Source organism: Crocodylus siamensis, chromosome 5, assembly GCF_052110815.1.
Source record: "Crocodylus siamensis isolate JL-2025a chromosome 5, ASM5211081v1, whole genome shotgun sequence".
NCBI lineage: Eukaryota > Metazoa > Chordata > Crocodylia > Crocodylidae > Crocodylus > Crocodylus siamensis.
The window spans coordinates 136,071,472-136,097,914 of NC_143399.1; the positions used below are offsets into that span (position 1 = coordinate 136,071,472).

General features: G+C 44.0%; 1 protein-coding gene and 1 long non-coding RNA gene across 3 annotated transcripts in view; one reads left to right on the forward strand and one right to left on the reverse strand.

Annotated features, from left to right (window-relative positions):
• LOC149864648 (uncharacterized) overlaps positions 1-20,172 on the reverse strand; it is a 51,161-nt gene extending 30,989 nt beyond the window's left edge. Inside the window, exon 1 of the long non-coding RNA XR_016442209.1 lies at positions 18,876-20,172. This is a non-coding gene — a long non-coding RNA (uncharacterized LOC149864648). The remainder of the gene's footprint in view (positions 1-18,875) is intronic.
• GASK1A (golgi associated kinase 1A) overlaps positions 1-24,932 on the forward strand; it is a 59,487-nt gene extending 34,555 nt beyond the window's left edge. The window contains exons 2-5 of one of the 2 annotated variants that reach the window (XM_090046426.1): positions 1,046-2,512; positions 13,367-13,489; positions 18,304-18,407; positions 20,132-24,932. In XM_090046426.1, the coding sequence (XP_089902552.1) occupies positions 1,046-2,512; positions 13,367-13,489; positions 18,304-18,407; positions 20,132-20,342 (1,905 nt within the window). In that variant the 3' untranslated portion in view covers positions 20,343-24,932. The remainder of the gene's footprint in view (positions 1-1,045; positions 2,513-13,366; positions 13,490-18,303; positions 18,408-20,131) is intronic. The other variant, XM_090046427.1, reaches the window with a different exon arrangement.
• The last annotated feature ends 1,511 nt before the right edge of the window (positions 24,933-26,443 follow it).

The following is a 26,443-nucleotide window of genomic DNA, read 5'->3' on the forward strand; positions in this document are numbered from 1 at the left end:
CAAGGCAGTAGTTACTGGAGTAACTAGAAACAATGGCCACAAACTGACAGAGAGCAGATTTAAACTAGACATCAGGAAGAACTTCTTTATGGTAAGGGTTACCAGAATCTGAAATGGGCTTCCAAGGGAGGTGGTGGTCTCTCCTTTCTTGGGGGTCTTTAAGAGAAGACTGGACAAACACCTGGGGCTGGGGTCATCTGAGCCCAGTGCTCTTTTCTGCCCAGGGCAGGTTGTTGGACTCAATGACCTACTGAGGACCCTTCTGACCCCCAAAATCTATGAAATCTAGCAAGCATCAACTCAGGAAGGAAATTGGAAGGTAATATGAGGTGGAAGGGTATGAGGGTGCAAGGTGCACAGGGCCAGAAAAGATGTTCCAAGAATAAAAGATGTCATGAGAAAAAAATGGGTATAGAGATTCTGGTGAGAAAAAAGATAAAGGGGATGAAATGTGTCATCCAACAGAACACAGGGTGTGCACTGGGACACACCAGCAACTAGAATGAAGCAGAGTTCAGGGCAGAGACATAGAGATAGATAATAAATACAGATCAATGTCCTGCAAAATTATAAAGTCCACCACTGAGGAACACTATGTTATAGAGTATTAATCTATGCCCAGACAGATGTTCTTTTAAACTCTCCTTCTGTTTCCACTGTTGCTTATAATAAGATGTTACTAGTCTGTAAGCAAGTCAGAGAGACTTTTTTTCTAGAGGCTGGGATGCTGTGCAGTTTGGGATTAAGGAAATCTGCCTTTTAATTCTTTCTCTCCCACTTTTTTCCACTCTTCAGACCAAACTCAGTCCTGGTGAAGTCAGTTTTGTCATACCATGGCTTAATCCTGTTCCCACTGAGGTCTTTGCAGGGTTTTCCTTTTGGCTTCAGTGGGAAACAAATGAGCCCCTTTAAGGGCAGTAATTACTTGCACAGATCAGTCCAAGTCCCAACAGGCTAAAATCTGTCATGATGACTGCTTCTTTTGTAGCACTTGCCAGGCCCTACAATGCAAAGTCAATAAGGCTTTTCCTTTCTGAATTCGCAGGCTTGGAGATCATGGCGAAGAATGAGGTTGAAAAAGCCACCACTGGCTGGATTCTGCTTCTTGCTCGCCTTGTCTGTGGTGGCATTTACTAGTTTTCCTCCACGATGTCCAGGCAGCTATGTAGAGCCTGGTTTCCAATACTTGGCACTAGCTGAACCACACAGAAAAGCCATCCAGCCCAGGCGTCTGTGGATGAATACCACTGACTCCATCCTCTGGCAGCCAAGGGGTTTTGGCCACAGAAAAGGGGAACAAACTCCACATGGCACCAATCAGGGAAGGCAAGCCTCACATAAACCCAGCCTGGCTTACAAGCAAAAGAACAAGCCAGGTGACCAGCTCAGACAAAACCACAAGCAGTTGAAAGAGAAGAGAAAGCACAATAGGCAGATGAGAAAATGTAACGTTATGAAGAAAAGCTCCAAAGAAAGCAGTAAGCTATGGTATGAAAGCATTCCCCTCAGGACCAACACTGAAAAGAAAAGGGAGCTTAATGATCATTTCCATGCACTTGAAAGGGAGAAAGTTGTTATGGGACCATCAAGGAAGGGGGCCCCCTTCTATTCTTTTTCAGTCAGCAATAAAAGACGTTTATGGTCTGGAAGTCCTGGGTTTGTTACACTTCTAAAGAACTCTACTGTAGGCCGAGTTGGGCCACAGGACCAGAGCAAAGCAGGTGCACATTCACCTGGGGCTGGGCAGGAGCATTCAGAATTGGTGAACGCTTTTCTCTCAGAAGCAGATAACAGGCTGCCCTTCAAAAACACAACTGGTGCTAAGAGATGGGCAGACAGTCTCTCACAACATCCTGGAGAAGAGGGAGGTCACTTTTGGATGGACATGGCAGAGAGGTTACAAACTTCTGAGTGGTGTATGAAGATGCCAGAGGATGCCTTTCCTGCTCAAAGAAAAGATGGCCTGAGGTTTGGTGGGAAGAAACCACCATGGTTTACAGAGGACGATGTGCAGAAGATGAAACTTTTGGCAAACAGTGAGGTGGTGTCCAAAACTAGAATTCCTGCCCATGGGCAAATACTCAGAGTTAGCCTTTCAGCTGGCCAGGATACAGTCTCCTCTGACCCAAAAAGACCTTGCTTGGATGGGCTCTGTGGATTAATAAAACGGCCCAGCGATCTCTATGAGGTTCTAGCCTTCCATTTGGACAGAGTATTGGGGTTGAACAGGAGTCTGCCTGCAGTGGCCCGTAAATTCAAGAGCCATCTGCTTCCCTACAAATACACCAACGGTGAAGCGAGACCCATTATATGGTGGGCACCAGATATCCAGCACCTCGATGATGTCAACAATGACCAGAACTCCTTTGCACTAGGGTGGCTCCAGTACCAGGATCTACTGCAGCTGCAGTGCGGCATGGTAGATTCCACTGCACCTCTTGGAAAAGCTCCTTGTTTGAGCATTCAGCACACAGAATGGACCAAATTGGCACTCTTTGATTTTCTTCTACAGGTATGCTGGGTGTTAGGAACAATTTTCTTTTTCCTTTCTTCTCTGCTTTCCCAAGGTATTAAATAGGACTCTGTATATGTTTGTGTGGTTATGTATTTGTAAGAAGATAAATGCTTCAAGTCTTATTTCAGTGAAGCAATCACTTACCTTTGCAAAGAGGAGGGTTTTACATTACTGGGGGCACAGACATAAGTGCGTCTCCCTGGTGTAACTCAGAATGCTTTAAAGTTACAAGAATTTCCTGGACCAAACAGAAGTTTACTGTTTGGTTCCAGTGGAGAGGGGCATGTAGCTGCAGACTTCAAGCCTGCATCTGGTTTCCCCTAGCAATGGCTCCTCCTCCCTCCCAGCCCACACTGTTTTCAGAATGGGAGTGGGGGAAAGGGAACTCACTCTAATGGTTCCCCAGTTTGTGCTGGAGGTTGAGGTGGGTGGATTGGAGAGTTCCCTTTCCCCACTCCCATTCTGAAAACAGTGACAGGTGGGGAGGCAATGCAGACAGAAGTTACTGAAGATGCTCTGTTTTGAAACATCTCCATCTGAACCCTTGTGCAATGAAGGTTAAGATTTTTGTGGGATCAGGCTCTTTTAAAGTGCTTTGCAGCTGTGCACTTCTCTTTGCTCACAGCTGTAGAGCACTTTCAGGGGTGAAATCAGGAAAACTTGTCACTTCTGTCTGTGCCCTGGGAACTTATGAAGACCTCCAACTCTGAAGCGCCAAAGAAATGTGAGGCAAAGCAACCCAGCATAAGAATACTTTTATTGTGATAATGATACGTAGCACATCTAAAAGACTTTCCGTGTTTAAAGTGCTCTATAAATATAAATTAGCCTTAATAATTCCACCAAGGGGGAGCTGAGCTAGTGTTATTATCCCAGTTCTGCCTATAGGAAATCTAAGCAAGGCTATGTAGTATATCAGTGAGAGACCTAGGATTACCTGTCAAGGATGCCTGGTTTCCTGAATTGTCAAAGAAACCCATACAAGGCTCTCCACCCACAACTGTGCAGCCTTATCTCAGACACAGCACAAACCAAATCATGCTGTGGAGGAGAGAAAAAAAAATGATGGAGAAAGACTACAGAAATCAAAATTCAAGTTAGAAATTAAACCCATTGATTTCATTCGTTTTCTAAGTAGGACTGAAATAGGTGCATTTTTTCCCATTCAGATTGTCATTTAACTGGTTCACTGCTGAATACACAAAAATTAAAGTTTAAAATAGAGGGGTTTTTTTTCTCTGAGTGGCATTCGCTCGGCATCTAATGATTTATCGAATGACTCCCCACTCCTGCATTAAAATAGGTTTACAATGCTATAATTTTGTCCTGATCACCACATCATCACCCTGTGGATGCTAATCTTTACTCAGATTGGTAGAGTTCTTAGTACCGTTTGATAATAAACTTGTAACATGGAATTCAATGTTACAAGCTTTACTCAGCCAAATCATCCCATTGACTGCTGTCATAAATCACTGTGGATCCACTGAAGACAAAGGAGCTAAAGTGACTAGAATGTAGGTAAGTGGCTCAACCTTTGGGCCCTATAAGCCAGATGGATGTCGTAGGGCTGGTTCTTGAACTGATCCCATGAGTGAGATTGAGCTGTGGGCCTCATACACCATGACGTCAGCGTGCAAGGTTGGTCTGTAGATGTGGTCTGGCACACCAGGTCCAACCACAGAGTGATGACATATACTAGCCTGGCCCTGCCTGCCAAACCTAACCATGGTGTGACCTTGTGTGGTAGAGTGGCCCTACACACCTGCCAGCTCCATGAACCAGTGGATCCAGCACATGGAACAGTGTTATGTGGCCCACAGGCTCCCCACGGGTTCAGAAATTGCACTCTGGATTAAGCTGTGGCAATTAGCACTGCTACCACTCCCCAGCCACCACAGTTCTGGAGCCTTGCAGGCCAGTTGACAGTGTCCTGTAGGCTGGATCCCACCAGTGCATGGGTTAGGCTGGCACATGGGAGTTGAACAGTACTGATTCAGACCTTTCCATAAAGGCTACCCAGCCACAGGACAAATTTCTAGTGGAAACTTACAGGGCCTACAGTCAGGCATATTCCTGGTTTTATCATCTTTTCAGTCCATTGCAGTCATCTAATTCTATTTGAATTCTCAAGCCACAGTTTGAGAATGGAAAATGAAAATGGAAAGCCTGACTCGTCCATCCGAACCCTGCATAAGGGCTCTATCCAACAGATGACTGATTCATTCATAAGTTTAACACTGATACCACATCGGGGTATTCTGTTTTTAGAAAAGAGATGCTGGATTTCTGGTCATTTTTCAGGGGAACTATCACTATCATTTGTTGAATATTTCAGGTTTCACAGTTTCTGGGACTTGACACTGGAAAAGACTGAGTTATACACAGCAGCTTTCCATTCCGAACAAACTTTCAGTGTCCTATTTACTGTGCCCACTGTGGCAAATTTCCTAAACCACCAAACTCAGTCTGTTTGCAGAATGAAATACCTTTCAAGCAGAGAATTGTACAGAGAAGCAAGGAACTTCATCTGGTTTTGCTGGGTCCTTGCCACACATTTCCTAGTTAGCCTTATGCCAACCAAGCCAAACAGTGAGACCTGAAGTACTCCATGCTTTCTCAGAAAATGTTGGCATGGGATTCTGGACATAGTTTAGCTTTTCTAGAAAAGGAGGGGTAAAGAACTCTTTTGCTTGCTATTCAGCAAATGCAGCCTGGATTCAGTGGAAGGATTTCATAGCAAACTGCACCTCCGAACTACAACTCTCCTATTGGTCCACTCTCTCTGTTTTCTTATGGTAAAGCTGATCTTGACTCTGAAGCTCTGTTACAGCAGTGTCCAGCACTGAGAACTTTTTGTCTTTAGTGTGGCCCTGAATCAGAGAGTGGCTAATGTCGGTTGGAGTCATGGGTACTCAGGATCTCCCAAAACTATGTGCTAGTGACACTTGAGTAACTTGGTCCTTAAATGAAACTTTTGTAAGGCATTCATTGGTTACTGGTAAAGGAGAAGTTTGTTCATTAAAATCTTTTTGATATTCAGTGAGTGTGTGTAGTACAGGTAATTAATGACACCCAAGAATTTATTTTTGTAAATAATCCACCCCTATAAAAAGAGTTTAATTTAGCTGCATTGATCATACATGGTCATTACCACCCTGTGGCTGTTTAGTGAGTTACTCAGTGGGCAATGAGTTGGAGGTCTCTGCCCAATTCCTAGTGGGCAACTATTCTCATTGCAAAGAACATTGCCACAAATAATGGGCAACCTTGTTAATAGTCCCATTAGACTAAATGTGTATTTGATTGAATTATCCCTTTGACCAAGAGACTGCTCATATGTAGACTAGAGCCTAGAGAGACTGTGTTGTGTATAATTTACTTGTGTCAATAAATAAAAGACTGTGGGCTCCGGAACTGTCAGTCTGGGACCTTTCATAAGCAGTACAAGAAGAATTAATATGAATTATTACAAAGACTATTGTTGCTAGCAGCACTGCTATTAGTGACAATTAAGGTATTCCCCCACAGGGAGAGACATTTCCCTAGCCCATGCTTCCCTCTTTAGACAGCAAATAGAATCAGAAAGAAGCTACAGAGTAAGCGATTCTTTTAAAAAGCTGTTTTAATTTGTATAAAAGATAGTGTGGGGGCTGGGAGGAGAAGGGATAGATTTTTCATCTCCTGTATCCCAAATGGTCATTTATGCTAAAGCATTCAGGTCTTTTTGGATACAAAAATGTTTTATATTCACTTTACATATTTGTATATCATAGTATTTTATAGGACTGGAAGGGACTTTGAATCATAGAAAGTTAGTGCTGGAAGAGACCTCAGGAAGTCACTTATTCCAACCCCCTGCTCAAAGCAGGACTATCTCCAACTAGATCATACCAGCCAAAGCTTTGTCAAGCTGGGTTTTGAAAACCTCCAAGGATGGAGATTCCACCACCTCTCTGGGTAACCTGTTCCAGTGTTTTACTACCCTCCTAGTGAGAACATTCTTCCCACTTAAACTTCCCTTGCTGCAACTTGAGACCATTGCTCCTTGTTCTGTTATCTGCCAGCACTGAAAACAGTCCAGCTCCATCCTCTTTTGAACCACACTTCAGGTAGTTGAAGGCTGCTATTAAATCCCCTCTCAGTCTTCTCTTCTTCAGACTAAATAAGTCCAGTTCCCTCAGCCTCTCCTCAGAAGTCATGTGCTCCAGCCCCCAAACCATTTCTGTCACCCTCTGTTGGACTCTCTCCAATTTGTTTACATCCTCCCTGTAGTGAGGGACCCAAAACTAAACACAGTACTCCAGATGTGGCCTCAGCAGTGCTGAAGAGAGGGGAATAATCATTTCCCTTAATCTACTGGCAATTCACCTACCAATGCAGCCAAGTATGTTGTTAGCCTTCTTGGCAACAAGGACACACTGCTGGCTCATATTCAGTTTATTGTCCACTGTAACCACCAGGTCCTTTTCTGCAGAGCCGCTGCCCAGCTAGTCAGCCTCCAGCATGAGTGACTGGTGCCTCCTAAGTCTGGGGGGGCAGCAGCAGGGCACGACAAGGGGTGGTGATCCCCCAGTGCCCAGCCGCCGAGTACAACAGTGCCACCAGAAGTGCTGGCACTTCCACCGCAGTCACTTCCACAACTAACGTGCCACTGGTGGAGCCAATTTCAGGGGGGGTATTAGCGTTCTCTATGCCCCCCTACCAGCCACAGCGCTCACTGTCAGGGGTGGCACATGCCCCCACCACCCATGCATTGCCTCTGGCCCCCAGCCTTGGTACTTGTGCATGGGATTGTTCTGTCCTAAGCGCAGGAATTTGTATTTGTCCTTGCTGAACCTCATGAGATTTCTTTTGGCTCAATCCTCCAATTTGTCTAAGTCACTCTGAATCCTAGCCCTACCTTCCAGCATATCTACTACTCCCAACAGCTTGGTGTCACCTGCAAACTTGCTGAGGGTGCACTCTATGCCACCTTCCATGTCATTGATGAAGCCATTGAACAAAATTGGCCCCAGGACTGACCCCTGGGGCACTCCACTTGATACTGGCTGCCAATTAGACATTGAGCCAGTTTGGAGGCAAAGTGTACAAGTTTTGTCTAAATGTGACTAGTGCCTGTGAAGCTCATGGGACTTGAAAAGGAATGAGGATATACACACACACACACACAGACTTGCAACACGTCAGACCTGAGCCTGATCTTTCTGACTTGAATTTTAGTTCCATCTCCTCACTGACCTGGCTTCAGTGAAGTTACTTATTGCTTATGACAACAAGATGGCAGAATTGGGCACTCTTCATTTTTAAAACCCCTATGTCATTCTTACCTAGCTGTTGCTGAAAATCATCTTTTCTCCAAAGAGAATTCTTTTCCCTTTATGGAATTTTTTTTTTGCTCCTCCTTGCTTGAATTCATGGTGCTTAATCTTCTGTCTAGAAAAATCACAACCAGCTGCTCTAGTGGATTAGCACAGTGTCATGAACAGAGAATTATGATTTATTAAGGGCAACCAAAATGAGGGAAAGATGTTTTGCGCTGGAGATGGACTTTGTTCATGCAGATTAAGGCTTTTACTTGGCATATTAAGAACAAGCATTAGGGAAAAATATCTGAAAGGTAAAAAAAAATCTCTATTAAATGTGTGTTGTCATTACCTTTTTGGCAGAGTTTGACCATTAATCTTTATACTATCAGGGTATCGAAATACTTTACATTGAAAATATGAACTTTAATATATAAAACTAAACTAAAGTGAAGTAAAATAAATGCTTAGAGGGCAGAAATGGAAGCATCTCTTTGGTCAGCTCTTTTATGTTTTGCACTGGTTACCTTAGAACTCAGTACTGAAAAGATCTGAGTTTGATTTAATGTAGTAATGTAGGCTGAAGCCCTGGCCCTATTGAAACTAATGGCAAAACTCACATTGACTTTACTAGGGTGAGGATGTTACTCAGGGTGTTTTCACTTAGGTACCCTATGGCCAGCTTTATACCATCTAAGCATCTGGACCTTTCTACTTAGGCAATCTATGCCTCATTTTTTTCCAAGATGAATTTGCTGTTCTCCTTTTTCCCCCTTACTCCAGCACCAGCCACCAGCTTCCATCTCCTAGTCATGAGCAGATACACGGGTATCATTGCCCAAGGCCTCAGTGAGAGGCAGGCATTCAGCAGGTTGGTGAGTTCTCCCTGGAAATGTTTTCTGGCATGAATTCTTCCTTTGTTCTTTGATTCAAAATCCTGGCACACAGGTTATTAATTTATCTCTGGATCAGGAAGATAAAGCAGGTCCTCTCTAAGGGTACACTAGTGCTGCTTCACAGTTTGATTATGCTGGTCACCAAGGGACCAGCAGCTGTCTTCTCCCATGGAGAGGAATGGCTTATTTCAATTTGAGCCTCTGTAGAGGGCTCTGGACATGTGCATGCCAGACAAAAAGCAAACTAGCTTTCCAAGAAAAAATAAACCAGGAAGGAAAATCATTTGGACAGGATTACTCTGTTTTCTACCTCCTTTTCCTTCCTTCATCCCACCATTCAGGAGACTTCATGCTTGTTTATGTTCCCCTTAGCAAAAACAGGGAAACTAGCATGTAAGGCCAAAATCTCATTTTATTCAATGGGAAGACTGAACCCCAAGTAAAAATGATGATGGTTTGAGGGGAGACTTTTACCTAAGGCAGGGCTGTCCAACAGGTGACCTCATGGCCCACAACCAGTTAACATGTGTCCCATGGACCCAGTGGCTACCTATCCCACTGCCACAGAGGGTCTGCGTACCGACAGCAGGGGATAGGCTGGCCATTGCTGCCATCACAGCCCATCCAGTGGAGATAGAGGGGGCCGAGTGCAGCTGGCTCAGCCCATGCAGTGGAGAAGATTCGAAGGGGTTGCCCCCTAAGCATGTACCCATGGCAAAATTGGACAGCCCTGACTAAAGGGGTTAAATGGATCAAATGACATAAAAAATCCACAGATTTTCTGAATAGGTCTAAAGGGATAACCTCAATGGCAAAGTCATATAAAAATGGATAGGGATGAGGCCAGCAGATCGTTACAGGCATATGAGAAGATTCTTCAGAAAGTACTCTACCGTTTTAGGGAACTGAATGGAGAATGCAACCACTTGTAGTTCTGTATGTAAAATCCCCAGCATTTCAGGATACTGATGCTTTTCTACACCGCTCACATTCTTGTAAAAATAGGACGTGGAAAGTATTGCAAAAAAATATTTGTTTGCAGTGCATCTTTTTTAAAATAACTTTTTACAATTCAACCAAGCATTTATGGAAACTCAGATAACAATAAATTGAGTCTATTGCACCTGCCATGAAAAAAAGCTTAGAATTTCATTAAAAACATTAATCCTCAAATAGACTAAACAATCCATTCTCCTAATTTGTGACCAGGTGGTCATATTTCCTCCCACTACACTTTGATGTAAGGTAGGCTCCTACATACGGGCTATTTAATTGTATCATCCAATGCTATTGAAATCTATTGTGAACACCTCCTGTTCAACAGATCATTTGGGACAAATTGTCTCATCCTAGAGTCATAGATCTCAGTGTTAGGAGACCTGGGTTCTATGCCTGGCTGTGCTCCAGACAGCTGATGTAGCTGTAGCCAGGTCATTAGAATTTCCTTTATGCACAAATTGTATAACGATAATTAATTTCACAACAGCAAAGGTATTGTTCAGAAACACTTTGAGATCATTAGAAGGGAGGAGATGTAGAAGTGCTTGTTTTTATTGCAGAAGTGGGCATAATATGCTGGGTAGACAAAGCCAAGCTGTAATGGGGTCTTGGACGTTCCTGCATAGCTTATAAAGACACAGACAATGTCCAAGAGTTCAGATGTCAATAAAGAGTAGGTACAGCAACCCTATACCGTGCATCACAATTACCCTAAGAGAGCATCGCTGCCATCCAGAGACAATTAAACAAACCATCTCCTGGAAATTCAGTCAGGTGCCAGGTTCAACTGTCTGACCCAGCCTCTACCTGACAATTTCTTTGCTTCCTATGAATAGTGTCTAAATAGGGTGCTAGAAGATATGACTTCTCACATATCCATGGGTGGAAAAAGGATAAATATTGCCTATCCAGGTGGATACAAATAATAATTAACACACATTAATGTTTAAGGCATTTTTAAAAATGAAGTCCCCATGTGGTCTGGGATCTGCCTTCAGAAAAGGAGGGAAGAGGACATAATATTTTGGCAATACAATATGTGACTATTTAACCAGGATGTAATGCAACTGATTATGCTAATACATACTCTAAGCAAAACCAAAGTGATACATCCATTTCCAAAAGTCTGAGCTGAGCACCGATGAAGATAACAGAAGTATTGTTCCTTTCATCCTTCTGAAGGATCCTATCTCATGTGGCATAGGAGTACATGACACCTAAACACATAGGTCTTCTCTATTAAGTATCCTGTGACACTTTTTATCAGAGCGTTTTCATGTGGCTCTTCATTAAAATGCATCTTCTCCCCATCTGCTGTGCATGCTGTAGGTTGCTGCTCCCTGCCTGGGGGGGGTGGACATCACAATATGTTATTACTACCCATTCTCATGTGCATTTTTCAGTTTGCAATGCAGAACATGAAATATAAGTAGGTATTCACATTTTTCAGACCCAAAGTAGGTTACAACATTAAAAAATTTGGCCAATGTCTACTTCTGTGCATGGCATTGGCAAGTTATGTTTTTTTCATAATCTCCCAATATGTATGCAGTCTGTCTCTCTACTGCACAAGTACATTTAATGTCTCTGTAAATCATTTAATATATTCTGTATATTCTGCACAGGCTATTAATTCTACTATGATGAAAAAACAACATAGCAAGTGAGAGAAACCAATGTGCTGTGCTTTGCAAGATAGATGCATAGAAAGTACATGGAATAAATGCAGCATTTTCTTTTGTTCAAATGTATTTCATGTCAAGGAAGCTGACATGAAACACTTTCTGTGTTTGGTTTCCTGAAGGAGAAATATTGACTTGAGTGCCTCATTAAACATTAGAAATCATGGGGTCTTGTTAAGAAACGCTAGCCTGTGTTTGAAATAAGTAATTCCATTCTAATTCCTGTTTTGGAATAAGCACCCTATAACAGTCACAAGACTCAAACTGTATGTTTCGTAACAATATCTTCTTTCCTTGTGCTTTGAAAGAGAGGTTCAAAGAAAACTCAAATCTCTAATAAGAACTTGGTTAAAATTGTAAACTGTTCTGTAAACTGTCAGGTTTGAAACTATGGGCTATTACCAGCAACACCATGGTGTCTACCCAAAAATAATACATCTTCCTCCTGAGCCTGTCCCAACTCTTAAGTTCATAGCCTCAAACCAGGCAATAGGGTCACACATCTCTGGTCCAAACCAGAGCATTTGGCAGCCCCATGTGAAATCTCTCTGTTTCTCAGCCCCATCAGGAATTCTGCTTTCCTCAGCAGTACAGGTCCTGTTTCAGGAAAGTATGATATGTTTGCAGAAGTTAATTTATGCTGTGATACTTCGAAGAGGCCAAGGCAGCAAGTCAGCTTCCTATATGCAACTACAGGCCTTCTGTATCCAAACATGCTAGTTATCATATTACTGGCAGAACCTGCAGTTGCCTCATGGAAAAATCTAATGACTTATTGCAACAAAGCTAAGAAAGAAGGCACAAATTAAACAGGGATTAGGGATTCCAGGTTTTACTTAAAGCAAGACCGAAATTATTAACATTCAGGTAGAGTCAAATCCTGTTCATTCTTCCAAGGATATGACTGTCTAGTCATGGGACAGTTTGACTCTCTGGGTTTGGATGACATAACAGTTGCTGCTGAATGTGACTCATTTGATATTCATTCTGACACACAACGTGTGGAGTGCTGTGGCATGGCCCTATCGAAAACAAAGGAATAAGTTCAGATCACTTCATTCCTGTGTCAAGCTGATTTCAATTATGCTAAATTAGCACCTCAGCATAAAATTAACAGGAAAAGTTAATCCTTGGGAAGAATCTGTGAAGTGCAGCTCTCTCAGGCACAGTGCTTCAGACTTTACAACATACATATACAGCAGGGGGCTCTGAAGGAGCACTAGGACATCGGGAAGGCATCAACAATTCACTGAGTAGGCTGACAGCCATGGAAATGAGGAGGGACAGGTTTAAAAGTGCCCATGAATTACTAAGCCCAAGTACAAGTAGAGGGAGTTATGATGCCCTCCCTGATGTGTTGACCTTGCTCAGCGAACTGCAGTACGAATGCCCTGCTATGCAATAAAGAATGCATCAAAGCATCCCCCTACCCTTCTTGCTCAACTCATTTCTGTCACGAGTTGTTTGTATTGTACTGGGGATAGATGAAATGGCTTATATCAAGCAGGAACCAATCTAAACCTTCATCTGGCATTTGAACTGAACATTGCCCTGAGCAAACTCTATTTATGAAGTTAAAAAAATTAGATTAACTTATTTTGTTTTGCATTCATTTTCATATGTGTCTCCTATTGGGTTCAACACAGTCTATTCAATCCATGAAAACATTAAGCCCTGGAGGAAGAAAGTGTCTAAAATCTTGCAGGAAAGCCTATTGTTATGTGTTTGCTTGTTCACTTTCCAGGCCAATGTGGTTGAAGTTGGGGCTCAGAAAAGCTGTTGAACTTCTGTATGCTTCTTGAAACATCTTTAATTCCTTTATATAAAGTTTTCCCATTAATGAATTAGCTTGCTTTCTCTCTGAATATTAGCCAGTCCTTCCTTTTCTTCCAAGCAAAAAATGTTCCCTGTTCAAATACAACTTGACATCACTGACCTGAGACTTCTAAAGACTCGTATCTCCCACAGGTTCATGACCGCCTGGATCGTTACTGCTGCGGATTCCAACCAGACCCTTCCGAGCCTTGTGTGGAGGAAATGCTCCATGACAAATGTAGAAACCCTAGAGAACTTGTCTTGGTCCATATCCTGGTATAGCATCACCACACATTCCCCTGCCTTGTTTCAGCTACTAACTGCCAAATATTTCTTAATAATTTGGTTCCCTCTTACTAATTTGTGTTATGTTCCTAACCCAAAAAGAAAGGGCAAAATATATCAAAGGAAAGCTGATTTCAGGGTAAGGAAAAAATAAGAAGAGTATGATGTTTCTATGGATCTTCTATGAATAAGGTTTTCATTAGGCTTATTTGTAGTGCAATCTGCCAGTCAGCGGACACATCTACACAAGGCGTTTACTGTGGAGTAGACTAATTAGCTCCAGAGTAAGTGTCACACATCTGTGTGCTCCATAATGCTGGAGTAAACTGATTTACTCTGCAGCAGAATGGTACTTTTTACCCCACAGCTGCATGCATGTAAATGCTGCCTCGGTTGGCCGGGGCACAAGACTGCTTCAGCTAGCCCCACACTGAAGCACCCTTGTGACCCAACCAGCTCCTCCAAAGCACACTGAGATGGGAGGAACTGCCTCGGGCTTGCAGGCTTCTGAGATGCCCCTCTCCCTTCCCTGCCACAGGTGCCCCGAGACCTGGAGCTGCTCTGAACCAGCTCAACGTGCTGTGGTCCCAGGCACACATGTAAACACAGTGCCCAGGAGCAGTAAGATCCAATGCGATAAGCGCCAGAGTTAACTGCATCACATTAATATAGACATGTCGCTGTGCCCTGTGGGTGCAGCTACATGAGACACTTACTGCAGAGTTGACTAATTAGCTCCACAGTAAAGCATCACTGTCTACACATGTGCCCCTATTTATGCAGGAGTAAACTAATTAACTCCACTGTAGGATAGTACTGTCAGATACAAATGGAGTTATTAACCAGATACTACAGTAGAGTTATTTATTCTGCCACAATGCATGTGTAGATGCTGCCTGGGGCATGAGGGTGTCTACCGTGTGGGGTTGCCTGCTGGTTAGCCCCACACAGTAGCATCCTCATGCCTCAGCCAGCCCCTCTGCAGCATGCTGAGCCAGTGGGGAGCAGCTCTGGATTGGCAGGCTGACCCCTTGGGCTCCTGACCAGCTGAGGTCCCAGGTCAATATGCTATGGTCCCAGGTACACATCCAAATGCTGTGCCTGGGAGAAACAAACTGCTGCATGAACGGTGCTAGAGCTTATTACACCATGCTAATTTCAAGTATAGATGTGCCCAGTGTAAGGACATGTATTGTCACTACTCTTAGAATGCAGTTACCCAGCACAACTACTGCAGAGGAATCTATTTCAGGTTTTACTCTACAGCAAATCTGTATGACCTGTTCTATGCACTAAAACAGTACATGGCCACTAGGTAGAGGGAAGCATCTTTGCATTGATCAAATGGCTACCCTAGGATGAAATTGTGTCCTGCTTGCTCTTCTTACCTCTTGCCCTTCTTACACCAGTGTAACTTACACCACTATATAGTTACTCCTCACTTTCTGATGATTAACTTTACCTGGAGTAGAATGACTTATACCAATATAAAATTACATTGTGCACCTGCTCCACATTTACTATGAGGTCAAGTCAATTTACTCTGTGTTATGTGTCAATCCCCCTCTACAGTATCAGAACCTAGTCCTGCAAAAGACTGAAGGAACACTATGGGTGAAGACATTAGGGACACAATCTAACTAATGGTGCTTTGCATAAAGTCCCATGAGTTACAGCCCCCTCCCCAACCCAACAGGCATAAGTTAGAGCCAGCTTGCAGTGGTTCCGGCCAGCAGGCAGAGGCGCTCCAGCAGTCTCCAAGGAGGCTGCCTAATAGACCTGTGCGAAGCAGCTAGTATTCGCTTCAGATTCATCTGATTTGGGGGACAGTGATTCAATGCAGTGATTCAAATCACTGTCCTGAATCGATTTGGCTGAATCTCTGAATCAGCCAGGCCTATCCCCCACAGCCTGGCAATGGCTGCCCTGCCTGCCCCAAGCTCCTGGCTCTTTGGAAAAAAAAATCCCTAGCTCACCGGGTACCGCCATGTGGTGGGGGGGCGGTGATCCCTGCTGCTCCCCACTGCCCCATGCTTCCCACTGCCCCATGCACCCGAGGGGGGGGCTCCACACAACCCCCTGAATCCCCTCACTCACCCAGCCCCCCCTCGGGTGCCAGGCCTGGGCCAGCTCCGGTCCTTTAAGAAAACATCCATGAAAAGCCCTGCACTCACTGCTCCTGCTCATGTGGGGGCGATGCTTGCTGCCCCCTGCTGCCCCACACCACATGGGCAGGGTTCTGCATGAGCCCCCCGAAGCCGGGAGGCTGCTGCAGAAGCAGTGAGTCCTGGGGCTTTTGTGTTTTTTTTTTTTTTCTTAAAGGGCCAAAGCTGGCCTGGGCAGGGCACCTGTGGGGGACCTGGGGGAGTGAGGGGGGGTCAGGGGCCTTGTGGCAGATCCCCCCACACAGTGAGGGGCAGTGGGGGACAGCAGGGATCGCCCCCCCCATCCAGTAGCACTTGGTGAGCACCGGGGCTTTTCTTTAAAGCACCAGAAGCTGGGGCGGACAGGGCAGCCATGGGGGAACTGGGGGAGCGGGGGTTGCGGGGGCTGGCAGGGGTCACCCCATGGTCCCCTCCCCCCATCCCCCACCCTTAGTACTTACCAGCTCCTAGTCCAGCTGTAGCTCCCTGCTGCAGCCACCAAGGACTGCCCGAATCATCAAAGCTCTCTGAATCTTTTCCAAAGGTTAGGAGAGCTTTGAAATGATTTGGACCTTTAAATTGGTCCCTGATTCAGTTCAGATTTGGAGATTCGGCTACCGAATTGGGCCGAATCTCCTCCGAATCAAGTCACTACCTGAAGTTTTGCACAGCCCTACTGCCTAACCTCTGCTCTCCCCATTCCCTGCTGTCCCCCCCCCCGAGTTCTGGCCATTCAGTAGCCAGGAACAGCCAGCATGGAGCTGCTGGCTGTTAAATGGCCAGCGCTAAGGGGAAGTTGTGAGTCCCCTCACCTCACCTCACAGACCCTCCACCAGCTACCCTGGCTGGAGTATTGGGGGTAGTTGTTGGGGGCCCATGAGGTGAGGGGGCTCCATTTTTCTACCCTGTCCCTCTCAGGTCTGGCCATTCAAACCAGCTGGGAGCTCTGTGCCGGCTGCTCCCAGTTGCTGAATGGCCAGAGCTTGGGGTGTGGTGGGGAGTGGAGGAATAGAGCCCCCCTCACCTCACAGGCCAGATACAGCTCCCTCAGTACCCCAGCCAGGGTAGATGGGGTGGCCAATGAGGTGAGGGGGGTCCATTGTCCACCCGTCCCCCCCCACAAACACACACACTCTGTCTCCTTCCCCCTGACAGCCCAGACCAGTCTAGCCTAGCCCTGCTGGCCAACTGGGTGAAAAATTAACCCTGGAGGGAACACAAGTTCCCTAAGGCTCTCTTCTTTGAGCACCTTAATGTAATATCTGATTTAACGAGGGTTAATTTTTCCTGCAATGGGCCATTTACAAACCACTCTGCAGTTGTGCATGTGTGTTATGACATGACTGTAGAGCATATTCAGTTCGCTTGAACTATGTCACTTTTTTCTGTGCTTTATGTGATTCTCTGTGATACGTCACATCCAAAGAAACCTAGTGTGACATCAGGAGACAGGGAAACCTTTCTACATCTAAAGCTACAGCTGACAGAAAACACAGATAGTTAGCTATGTTAGTCTGAAATTAGGCAGAAGGTAGGGTAGTGCAGCACCTTATAAACTAACTCATTCAGCAAGCTTTTGTAAGCTACAGCCTACTTTGTTAGAGGCTATGAAATGATGAAATAGCATATGATGAAGTAGGCTGTACCGTAAAAAAGCCTGTGCCTCTCTGAACGAGTTAGTCTATAAGGAACACAGTTATATCCTGTGCCTACACAACACCTCTAGAGTAAAAAAATCAGTACAGTCTAGTAGCCATACAGCGCCAGTGTTCCTTCAATGCTACTCACATTACATTCTGCCAGAATAAATGTGATATCAAACAAATGAAATTAATTCTACATTTCTTCCTACTCCGCAACTGAACAGCATGCTGTTAATAAAATATATCCCTGGATGATAACAAATGCAATAAAATAGGGAAGCTCAAAATGAAAGGTGACATTTGAGGTTGCTCAGTGCTGTTAGGTAGCCACATTTGACTTTCAATTTGGAGACCTACAGCAGATCATTATAGTACAAGGAACTCGGGGAATAGAGGGGTTTCACTTGAGCAACCTGGCCATAGAGGCCCTCTATATTTTGTTCAGTGCAGCTAAAACACTGTACTGTGCTTTTACCATCAGCACTACATACATGGCAGTTCAGAGCTGCACTAGCTGAAAAACAGACAAGAAAACAGCCTGAGTCACAGTTGGGTCCCTTATATCTTTCCCTTGCTGTAGGGATGATAGTTGCTTATGTCAGCCCTTTACCTGGTACAGGTTACACCTCTTCTTCTGTGCCAGCTCAGGGTGTTGGTTGGCAAAGACAGGAAGGGGACACACAAAGAATGAAGGCACCTCTCACTTTCTGTCTCTGCCTACCCACCTGAGTAAGAGGGGGAGTACTAGCTTTGCAAATCCTGCTCTCCCCTTCTGCAATTTATAAAGAAAGGCAAATGAGACAAGCACCACTTGTCACAGTTCTGCCATGAGCTAGCAGACCAGCCCTGTAGACCCTGAAACTCTTGGACTTTCATTTCTGACCTCAAGTTATCTTAGTTCTATAAATGTTCAAATAACAAGTCTCCATCCATAAAAGCTACCCTTCCCTCCCACCATCTCAAGAGAAAGCGTGTACACACATTGCACTTCTCCTTTTGGCTTTTTCCCCCCAACCAGATCCGGAGGAGCGAGCCTTCCCAGCTAGTGTTCATCGACAATGCAGGCAGACTCCTCCATCCTGAAGCCAAGCTCAACTTCAGGCTGTTGGAAGGCATAGACAGGTAAGAAGGGCACCAGGCTCAATTCTGGCTTCAAACACAGGAGGTTCATAGGGTCATACAACATAGCCCTCACACCATTAGAAAGCTTCCTCCCTTTCAGGAATATTAAAGAGACAGTCAGCATCGCCTCGCTCACCCTGGCCAGAACAGTCAGGATTCTTCAGTAGAACCGAGCTTCTGGTAAGCATATAAAAAATGAGATGTGGCTTCCCCAGGCCTGTGCTCTGCTTTCTTCTCATTCCAGGTACAAAGGCTGAATGTGTTATATCTGTTCCTACCTTGCTGATATTTAAACCTTTTCTGACCAGTCTATTTGTACCATGCAGTACAGTCCTTACACACAGGATCGCTACGTTTCTATATATTACTTTTGTGTATCGCATTTTCACTCAGGCTTTCATAAGGGAATGAGCCAGCTCCTATTTCAGAAAAAGAATGCCTCCCAGCAAGCTTTGAATAAGGTCCTACCTGCAGGTATATTTGAAGTGCAGATACAGAATCCAATTCTAGTCTTACATGTGCCTTTGTAATTCAAGAGTGGCTCCAGTGAAATCAGTGGCATGTCAGCAGCCCAAGGCTAGAACAAGATCAGAGTCAACCTGTATTTCATACTGCAGTGAATATTTATATCTCACTCTGGGGGTGGCTGATGGCTAGCTCAGCAGCTGTAGATATTATTTTTCTTCTAATTGGCAGCTGCACAAGATATCCAACAAACAGATACTTCGGCTTTTGGACTATTGTTGCATCTCAGGCTTTCACATGTTACCAGCCCTTTTCATCTGGAGCCTCTTTTGGATTCATTTCTCATTGTGCAGTCTTGAGAACCTCATATATTATATGTAGGGTTCATATAAGTAGGGTTCAAAATGTGCTCTTGAAAAAGTCAAAAAGCAAAGCCTACCCTCTGCTCCTGCTTCACTTGTGCTAATCCAGTAAGTGAGGTGGTGAGGCCACCTAAGGGTGCTTCCACCCTGCTACCACTCTCAAGGCCTCTGCTCCAAATATGTTTGAAAGTGGTGCGGGATGCCCTCCGAGCTGTTTCATTGCTTCATTTCCAGGTTATGGGCCAAGCATGTTCTTATTGGTTCATTTTAGGATTAGGCCTCTGATATCCAGGCAAATTTCTCACACTGAGATATCCCATATAATGTTCTCTTGTACCGTAACTAGAGATGGACACTAAACTGAGGCTCTGACCATTTCTCAGCATCACAGTGGTTAACATCCAGCTCCAAACAGTTTCCCTGTCAACACATACTTGCTAAATTATTATTGCTTCCTGTATTCATGCACTGCAAAATACTTAGTATTGAAACAATTTCTGCTTTTTATGACACATGAAAAGTATGAGATGGAAGACTTCCAGAGACAGAGGTAGATAGGGATCAAATGCCATTCTGCTATGCTCTGGGCATATCTACACGACCCACTAACTGCAAAGTAGCCTAATAATACTGCACAGTAGTGTATCACAGCACTGACAATGCTAATATGCTACTGCACTGTATTATTAGGCTACTGCACAGCAGCATCTCTAAAAAGGCGTTTGCCGGCACTACTGTGCAGTAACTCCGATTTAGTACTTGATTATACAAATACTAAATAAATGCAGAGTAACCACTGTGCATTAATGAATGTGTAGATGCGCCCTCTGAAACCTGAGCCATAGGATTTTGCCTTTGTAAACACTTTTCTTTCCTTGTCTTAATTTTCTTTATCAGCTTTCCGCAGACAGCTGTGACCATGCTCCAGTCAGGATGTTTACAGAATATGCTTCTTAAGTCACTGTATATGGATCAAGAGTTCTGGGAAAGCCAGGGTGGCTTTGAGGGACTTAAACACCTGCTTGAAACCATTGACAGACGAGGACAGATTTTACTACAGTACATTCAAGACCACAATTTGACAGTTGTTAAGGACTTGTTACTTTAAACCTTCCTCAGCAATGGCAACACACTTGCCTGCTAGGAAACGAAAGGATTCAATGATGGATATACCTCAGTCCTCCAGCTTTTGTGATCAGAAGTCTTTCTGGAACGCTTGATTCTTCAGAACTGAATTCTTATCAGCAGCAGATCTGGAGAACCAGGATAGATCCCAGCGAGTGGGGAACAGCAGGAAAACACATTTCTGAAGTTTTACAGAAATGCTTGTAAAATGTGTGCACAAAATATTTCAACTCCACATGGATTTGCATAGGAGTTACATTTCCATGAGATTCTGGGTCCCTATATCCCTTAGGCTCCTTTGGACTTGAATGTTTAGTCAAAAGGGCAAGGAGAATCTGAACAATGTTAAATGTGGGGACTAAGCAAAGTTCATGGAAGTCAATGGGAAACTCTCCATCAGAAATAGTCAAAACAACCTGTTGAGGGAAAAGGGGTGGCACCTCCAAAGTGAATGATACAATTGATGACATACTATGTGCACTAAGTATCATCTCCCTCCGCCTAATAAATGATGTGTGAATGGCTACTGAATATAAACTAGTTAATACCAGCTGAGAATTTGTCCCAGTGACTTACCAAAAACACCTGGCAGCAATTGCCGTAGCTAAAATTGCAAAACATGTTCTAGTCCAAATCTTTGTCTTCACACACTCATAGTTTCCTGAAACATTCACCCTTTGAGCTGAAATTTTCCTAGCTGGGGTCTGTCCAGAGTGAATTGTTAATTTATTTTTTAAAAAGCTTGAGCTCGGTCACTTATGTTATTTTTTGAGCTCTGAGAGGATTTAGAGGGGGGAAAAAACCCAAACCAAGCTTCTTGCTAAGAAGCTTCTAGATAGATGGAGTTTTGGACACAGCAGCAGCAAGAGCAGCTGTTTGAAATGCAAAACCTTTTCTTGGTTTACAGAAACATACTTAAAAAAAATCTACAATCACGTGCAACGTAACTTCTGAGCATTTTATCTGCACAGGAGTTTGGCAAAGCCTGCTGGCATCCTGTCCTATTTTTATCACCACTGTACACTCCACCTGGCAGCTCAGACAATGACAGTGACTGTGCCTTGTAGCCTAGTGTGAGGGCAACGTAAATGATAAGAACTGTAAATGTTTCTCTTTGAAATGCACACAGAAAAATCCTCCACAAATAATGCTTAAATATCTGAGCCAAGAAAGAATTGCCAGGGCAAAACTAATAAAAGTTAAAATTGGGGTTCTGCTGTTTTAGGACCTTTCAGTTACCTTCTACATTCTATGTGCACATTTAGCATTTACTATATAACTTAAGGTCAAGGTTTTCAGTCAAGACAAGTATATTTGGATGCCAAACTTGAGACGCTTTAACAAGGGCAGATTTTCATAAAGCACTAAGCAAATCTCTGAGAATCGGGCCCCTTTGAGCACCAGACAGCTGAGACACTAGAAATCACTGATCACATTTGAATGTCTTGATTGACATATTGCGAAGTTCCACCACAGTGTAAACAAATATGTTGCTACCCCATTAATCTAGATGTATCAAAAATCATCACTAGTCAAATACTTGGAATAGAAAGGTAGGGACACTCCTACTACAGTCAACAAGTTGAGGTGTGAGCTTCAAAGCCTAACTGGGGTATTTTAAAAACAATGATGATAGGATCAATTAATTACTTGTTCTTTCTTTTTTTAAAGAGATGATTAAGTAGATGAAAACAAAATTAGTCCAATTTTAATCAAAGCAAAACAACTGCAATTGCTGTAAATATCCAGTGACCATTAAAACGTGCATGCTTGTCACATAGGCCACATCCTCTTTCACCTTTACAAGCCTAAGTGGCACTTGTCTAGCTGCGTACTTGCAATTTTTGATGCTTAAGTTGAGTTTAGATTTTGTTTGAAACTGTACAGCAATACTTGGAAAGCTTCATTATGGTTACCTCGCTGCATAAGCTCTGGGAGGAATAGAATTAGCTATGTATGCCAGGGAAGAACCACAGCTAGAGACTCTTTGACATAACGAAGAACAGCCTTTTCACTTTTTAACATACTGGTTGGGCACTTGTCTGGACAGTGGGAGATTCTGGTTCTTGACCCATTTTATCCAGAGGGGGTGTGAACTTGCATCTCCCACTTCCCAGCAGCATACTGAGATAACCAGGCCATGGGCTAAAGATTAGCTAGAGTGCTGTCTTCTTGAAGCTGGCCCCATGGACAGCTATGAGCAGTAAAAGAGAAAGATATGTGTGGCCTGGAAGAAAAGAGTAAGCTTGAGTGGGTTTGGCTGTCTAAGGCAGATACTGCTCTGGAAAGGAGGAAGCTTGATCTGGGCTAGGGACAAACATTGTACACAAACTGGTTTAAGTGATCAAGAAACTGGTTTAAACCTGTAACAGAACAGACATTCAGTACATATAAACCAGTTTCAAAATGGCTGAAACCAGTTTGAGATAAACCTGGCTGAATGTAATATCAGACTTAACTGATTTGGGTCAAACCAGTTTATGCAATGTCTGTCCCAGACCCTTCCTGGTTTAAGATAAACCAAAGTCCCCCAGCATCCGGCATACTCTCTGGGCTGGGCTGGGCTTTCTGCTCCGGACAGCTGATCTGTCCCCTCCCCTCTGCTCCCTCGCTGGAGCTCCAGCGGACACTTACAGGCACAGCAGCATCTGCCTAGCTTCCCCCTGCCCCATTCCCCAACCCCCACCACCACTCACTGCTCCCTCTTCTCTCCCACACCATGGACCATAGCCAGCAAGCATTATGCTAGCTAATGCTGAGAGGTGTTTGTGTAAGGCAGACAGGACAAAGTCAGACAGGATAATGTCTGCTTAGGACTTTTTGTAGCTAATCAACAGGTAGCTGGTAATGTCCCTTCATTCCTTTCTTGGAAAAAGCTGTTTAAGAAGAGCTTGAACTAATGAGAGAGGCTTTGTTTTATGATAAGGTGCTAAATGCTGATAAGGGAGATGATAAATGCTTTGGTATCAAGTGGCGGGGGAGAACCCTCCCTAATAAGAGCATCCTGCCTGGGCGGCCACACCCTTCTCAGCCCAGCACTGTGGAAGGGCAGGGACTGCTGCTCTAGTGCTCCCTCCCTCTCCCCCTCCCCCAGCTTCTAGCTTGAGCCACTGCAGGCATGTGCCTTAATTTCCTTAGTCCAGAGGGGATGTTTGTGCAGTTCAAAAACCGGTTTAGCCTAGCCAGGTTAAACTAACCTACAAAGATTGAATCAATTCAGGCTCAGGCTTTTTGAATGTCTGTCCCTAGCTCTGGTCCGTAGCCCTAATATTCATTGGATTAATTGTAGAAATTTCTGCCCCACTGGGGCAGAGTAAAAATCTCAACCCAAAGCACCCCTCCCTGTGAGGATGGGGTCCTCTTGATGAGCCACTTTCTCTCTAGCTTGTGCTCCTCTTCTTCGATTGGCCACCAAAGTGTGTTATGTTCAAGAAGAGGCCTGGAAAATGGCCTGGGCTATACTTAGCCGAAGGCTTGGTAGTTGTAGCATTTTGCTAAGTAGGAGTTGCAGGTTAAAACCTGCTCTGAGAAGCATAAAGCATCTTTACACATGCTCCTGGGTGGGGGAGAGAGGCACTTTAATTAGAGTGGTTCAGAGTACGGCTTTAATTAAAGCACCCACAGCACCATGTGTATTCAATGTTGTATGCTTGAAAATGGCAGCAGGGGCACTTTAATACTTGTTCAACAAGCTTTAGTTAAAGTGCCGCCACCACCATCTGCAAGTGCAGGGATGCTGAATACATGTGACACTACAGGTGCTTTAATTAAAGCAGAACTCGGAGCCACTCTAACTATAAAGTGCCCTAATTATGTTGGAGCAGACATCTTGTATGTATAGTTGCTCGGGGAGTCTAGAAGTTGGCTTTTCTATTCCCTGGGCAAGTGCTCTCACCACATGGCTTTTTGGCTCAGAGAGGGAAGGGTTGTCCTCCTTTGTGTTCCTTCCAACCATTATACACATACTTGGATGATCCTATTCTTCAGCAGCTAGAAATAAGTTTAAACTTTCAGTCAGTACCCAAAATACAAGTTACATAACTATGTAAGAGCCACTTAAAAAATAAAGGTGAAATAGGATTTGGCTCATACTAACCACATCACCTTACTGAGTGAAATCGTAGTCCCATTAAAGTTGACCTCAATGGGGGTAGGATTTCCTCACCTTCGTCTTGTTCCTTTCCCACCCTCATTAGATACTGTCACTGTTTGCTGTTACCCTGGACCCTGATCTTTAGAGCTGGTTTTCTGTGACCATGTGGAGCCCTGCTGAAAACAATTACAATAGTTACATCATTACATGACAGCAATAATTTCCACCCTCAGCAGATTAGCAAACAGGATCCTTAGATTGTAAACTCTTATGAGCACAAAATCCTGACTGTCCTGATTTCCTGTGGTTGTATTGGTTCAAACTTAACATTGCATAATGTACTGGTTTTGCATTTTCCTATGTGTAATGCGTGTGTTGGCTGGTTAAACACACAAGTGTGCAAACGTCTGTAAGCCCTTTTGCACTTGGAAAACAGTCACTTTTGTGTATGTGGTAATAAATGAAAACAACACTAATGAATGAACTGACTCTGATCATCTGTGTCTTTTTCATGTCTATATTTAGATATACAAAATATATAGCTTAAGAAGGTCAAAACAGCCCAGAAGATTTAGAACATGTCTATGCTGTCTCCATTACAATCCCACAGGTACTGCTGAGAACCATGCACTGCAGTGGCTCCTACCCATGGCACACTAAATCCCAGAGATTAGATAACACAGTTTGGTGTGGCCCTGCACATGTACCATGAGGCACACCTGACACAGGCAGCCTTACAGTAGCTCTAGGCAAGTGTTCAGTGCTGTGCTAACTTGCTACACTGCTTAATTTATGGGCTTCCACAGAGCAGAAGTGAGTGGGTAGGGTGTGCTTCTCAGTGGCACATCTGTGTTCATCACAGCAGCTGTGTAGATATACCCCTAGTCATTGCAATTAACGGAGGATGTGTCGCTAAATCTCTGCTTTGAAAATGTCAGCTGATACCGTATATATTTGAGCAGCACATTCAATCTGCTTTGGTTAAGAATAATTTCCTGTTATAAACCTATTTTTAGGGTTTTATGAAGTGGATATAAAAATTCACACTAGGCTGGGATTTGACAAACACTATTGCATTCAATGAGGGATCCCTCTCTTAACCAAATTTCACTGGACATTTATAGATTCTCTGTGTGCAAGGAGACAAAATACAAGCTGACTCTTTGGGGGACTCTTCCTTGCTTATATAATTCAAGCACCACTTCAGCTTGGCAAGCATCCAATGACAGACCCATGAAATCCCTTTGGGTATGATTAGACAGGCAAGTAAAGAGGCTGAAATGTAGGGCCAGGTTGTGTTTAAGTCTATGCAGGTGTCCGGGCTGGATGGGCAGGAGAGGGGGTGCAAGGAGCCTTCATACCACCTCTGTCACTGAGGCTCTGAGCTGGAGGTGTCACTCTCCATACTGTACATGAGATGCTTACTGTGCATTGGCCTAATACTGTGCAGTAGAGCAATACAGCACAAACCATGCTAATAGCCTACTGCGCAGTATTATTAAGCTAATGCGATTAGGCTAATGCACAGTAAATGTCACTAAATAACCATGCACTGGTGCTACTGCAGAGTAACTTTAGGTACTGCACATTTAGTTAGACCTTTCTTAAGGGCATAGTAAACTAAATGTTCAGTATCTAAGGGATGTTGGTGGTAATTTTACCTTACCAAGACAGGATGTTCATATGTGCTTAATTGACAGAGTCACTCCTGGCTCACTAGACCTATGACACTTGTATTTGAAAAAAATGTTCATTTGCAGCAATGGGTAAAAGCTCAAAGCTATTGCACTTGCAGATGGGTAAAAGCTCAGAGCTATTGCACTTGCAGATTGATGCATCATCCACAAACATGGAGGCTTATGGTACAGCAACCAGAATCTCAGGTTGGAAATAGTGTTTCCTGCAACCTTTGAAATGTCAGGTTGGTAGTTATAGGTCAAAGAGCTCAGGTTCATCAGGTGTTGCCAGCTACTTTTCTACTTAGGATACTC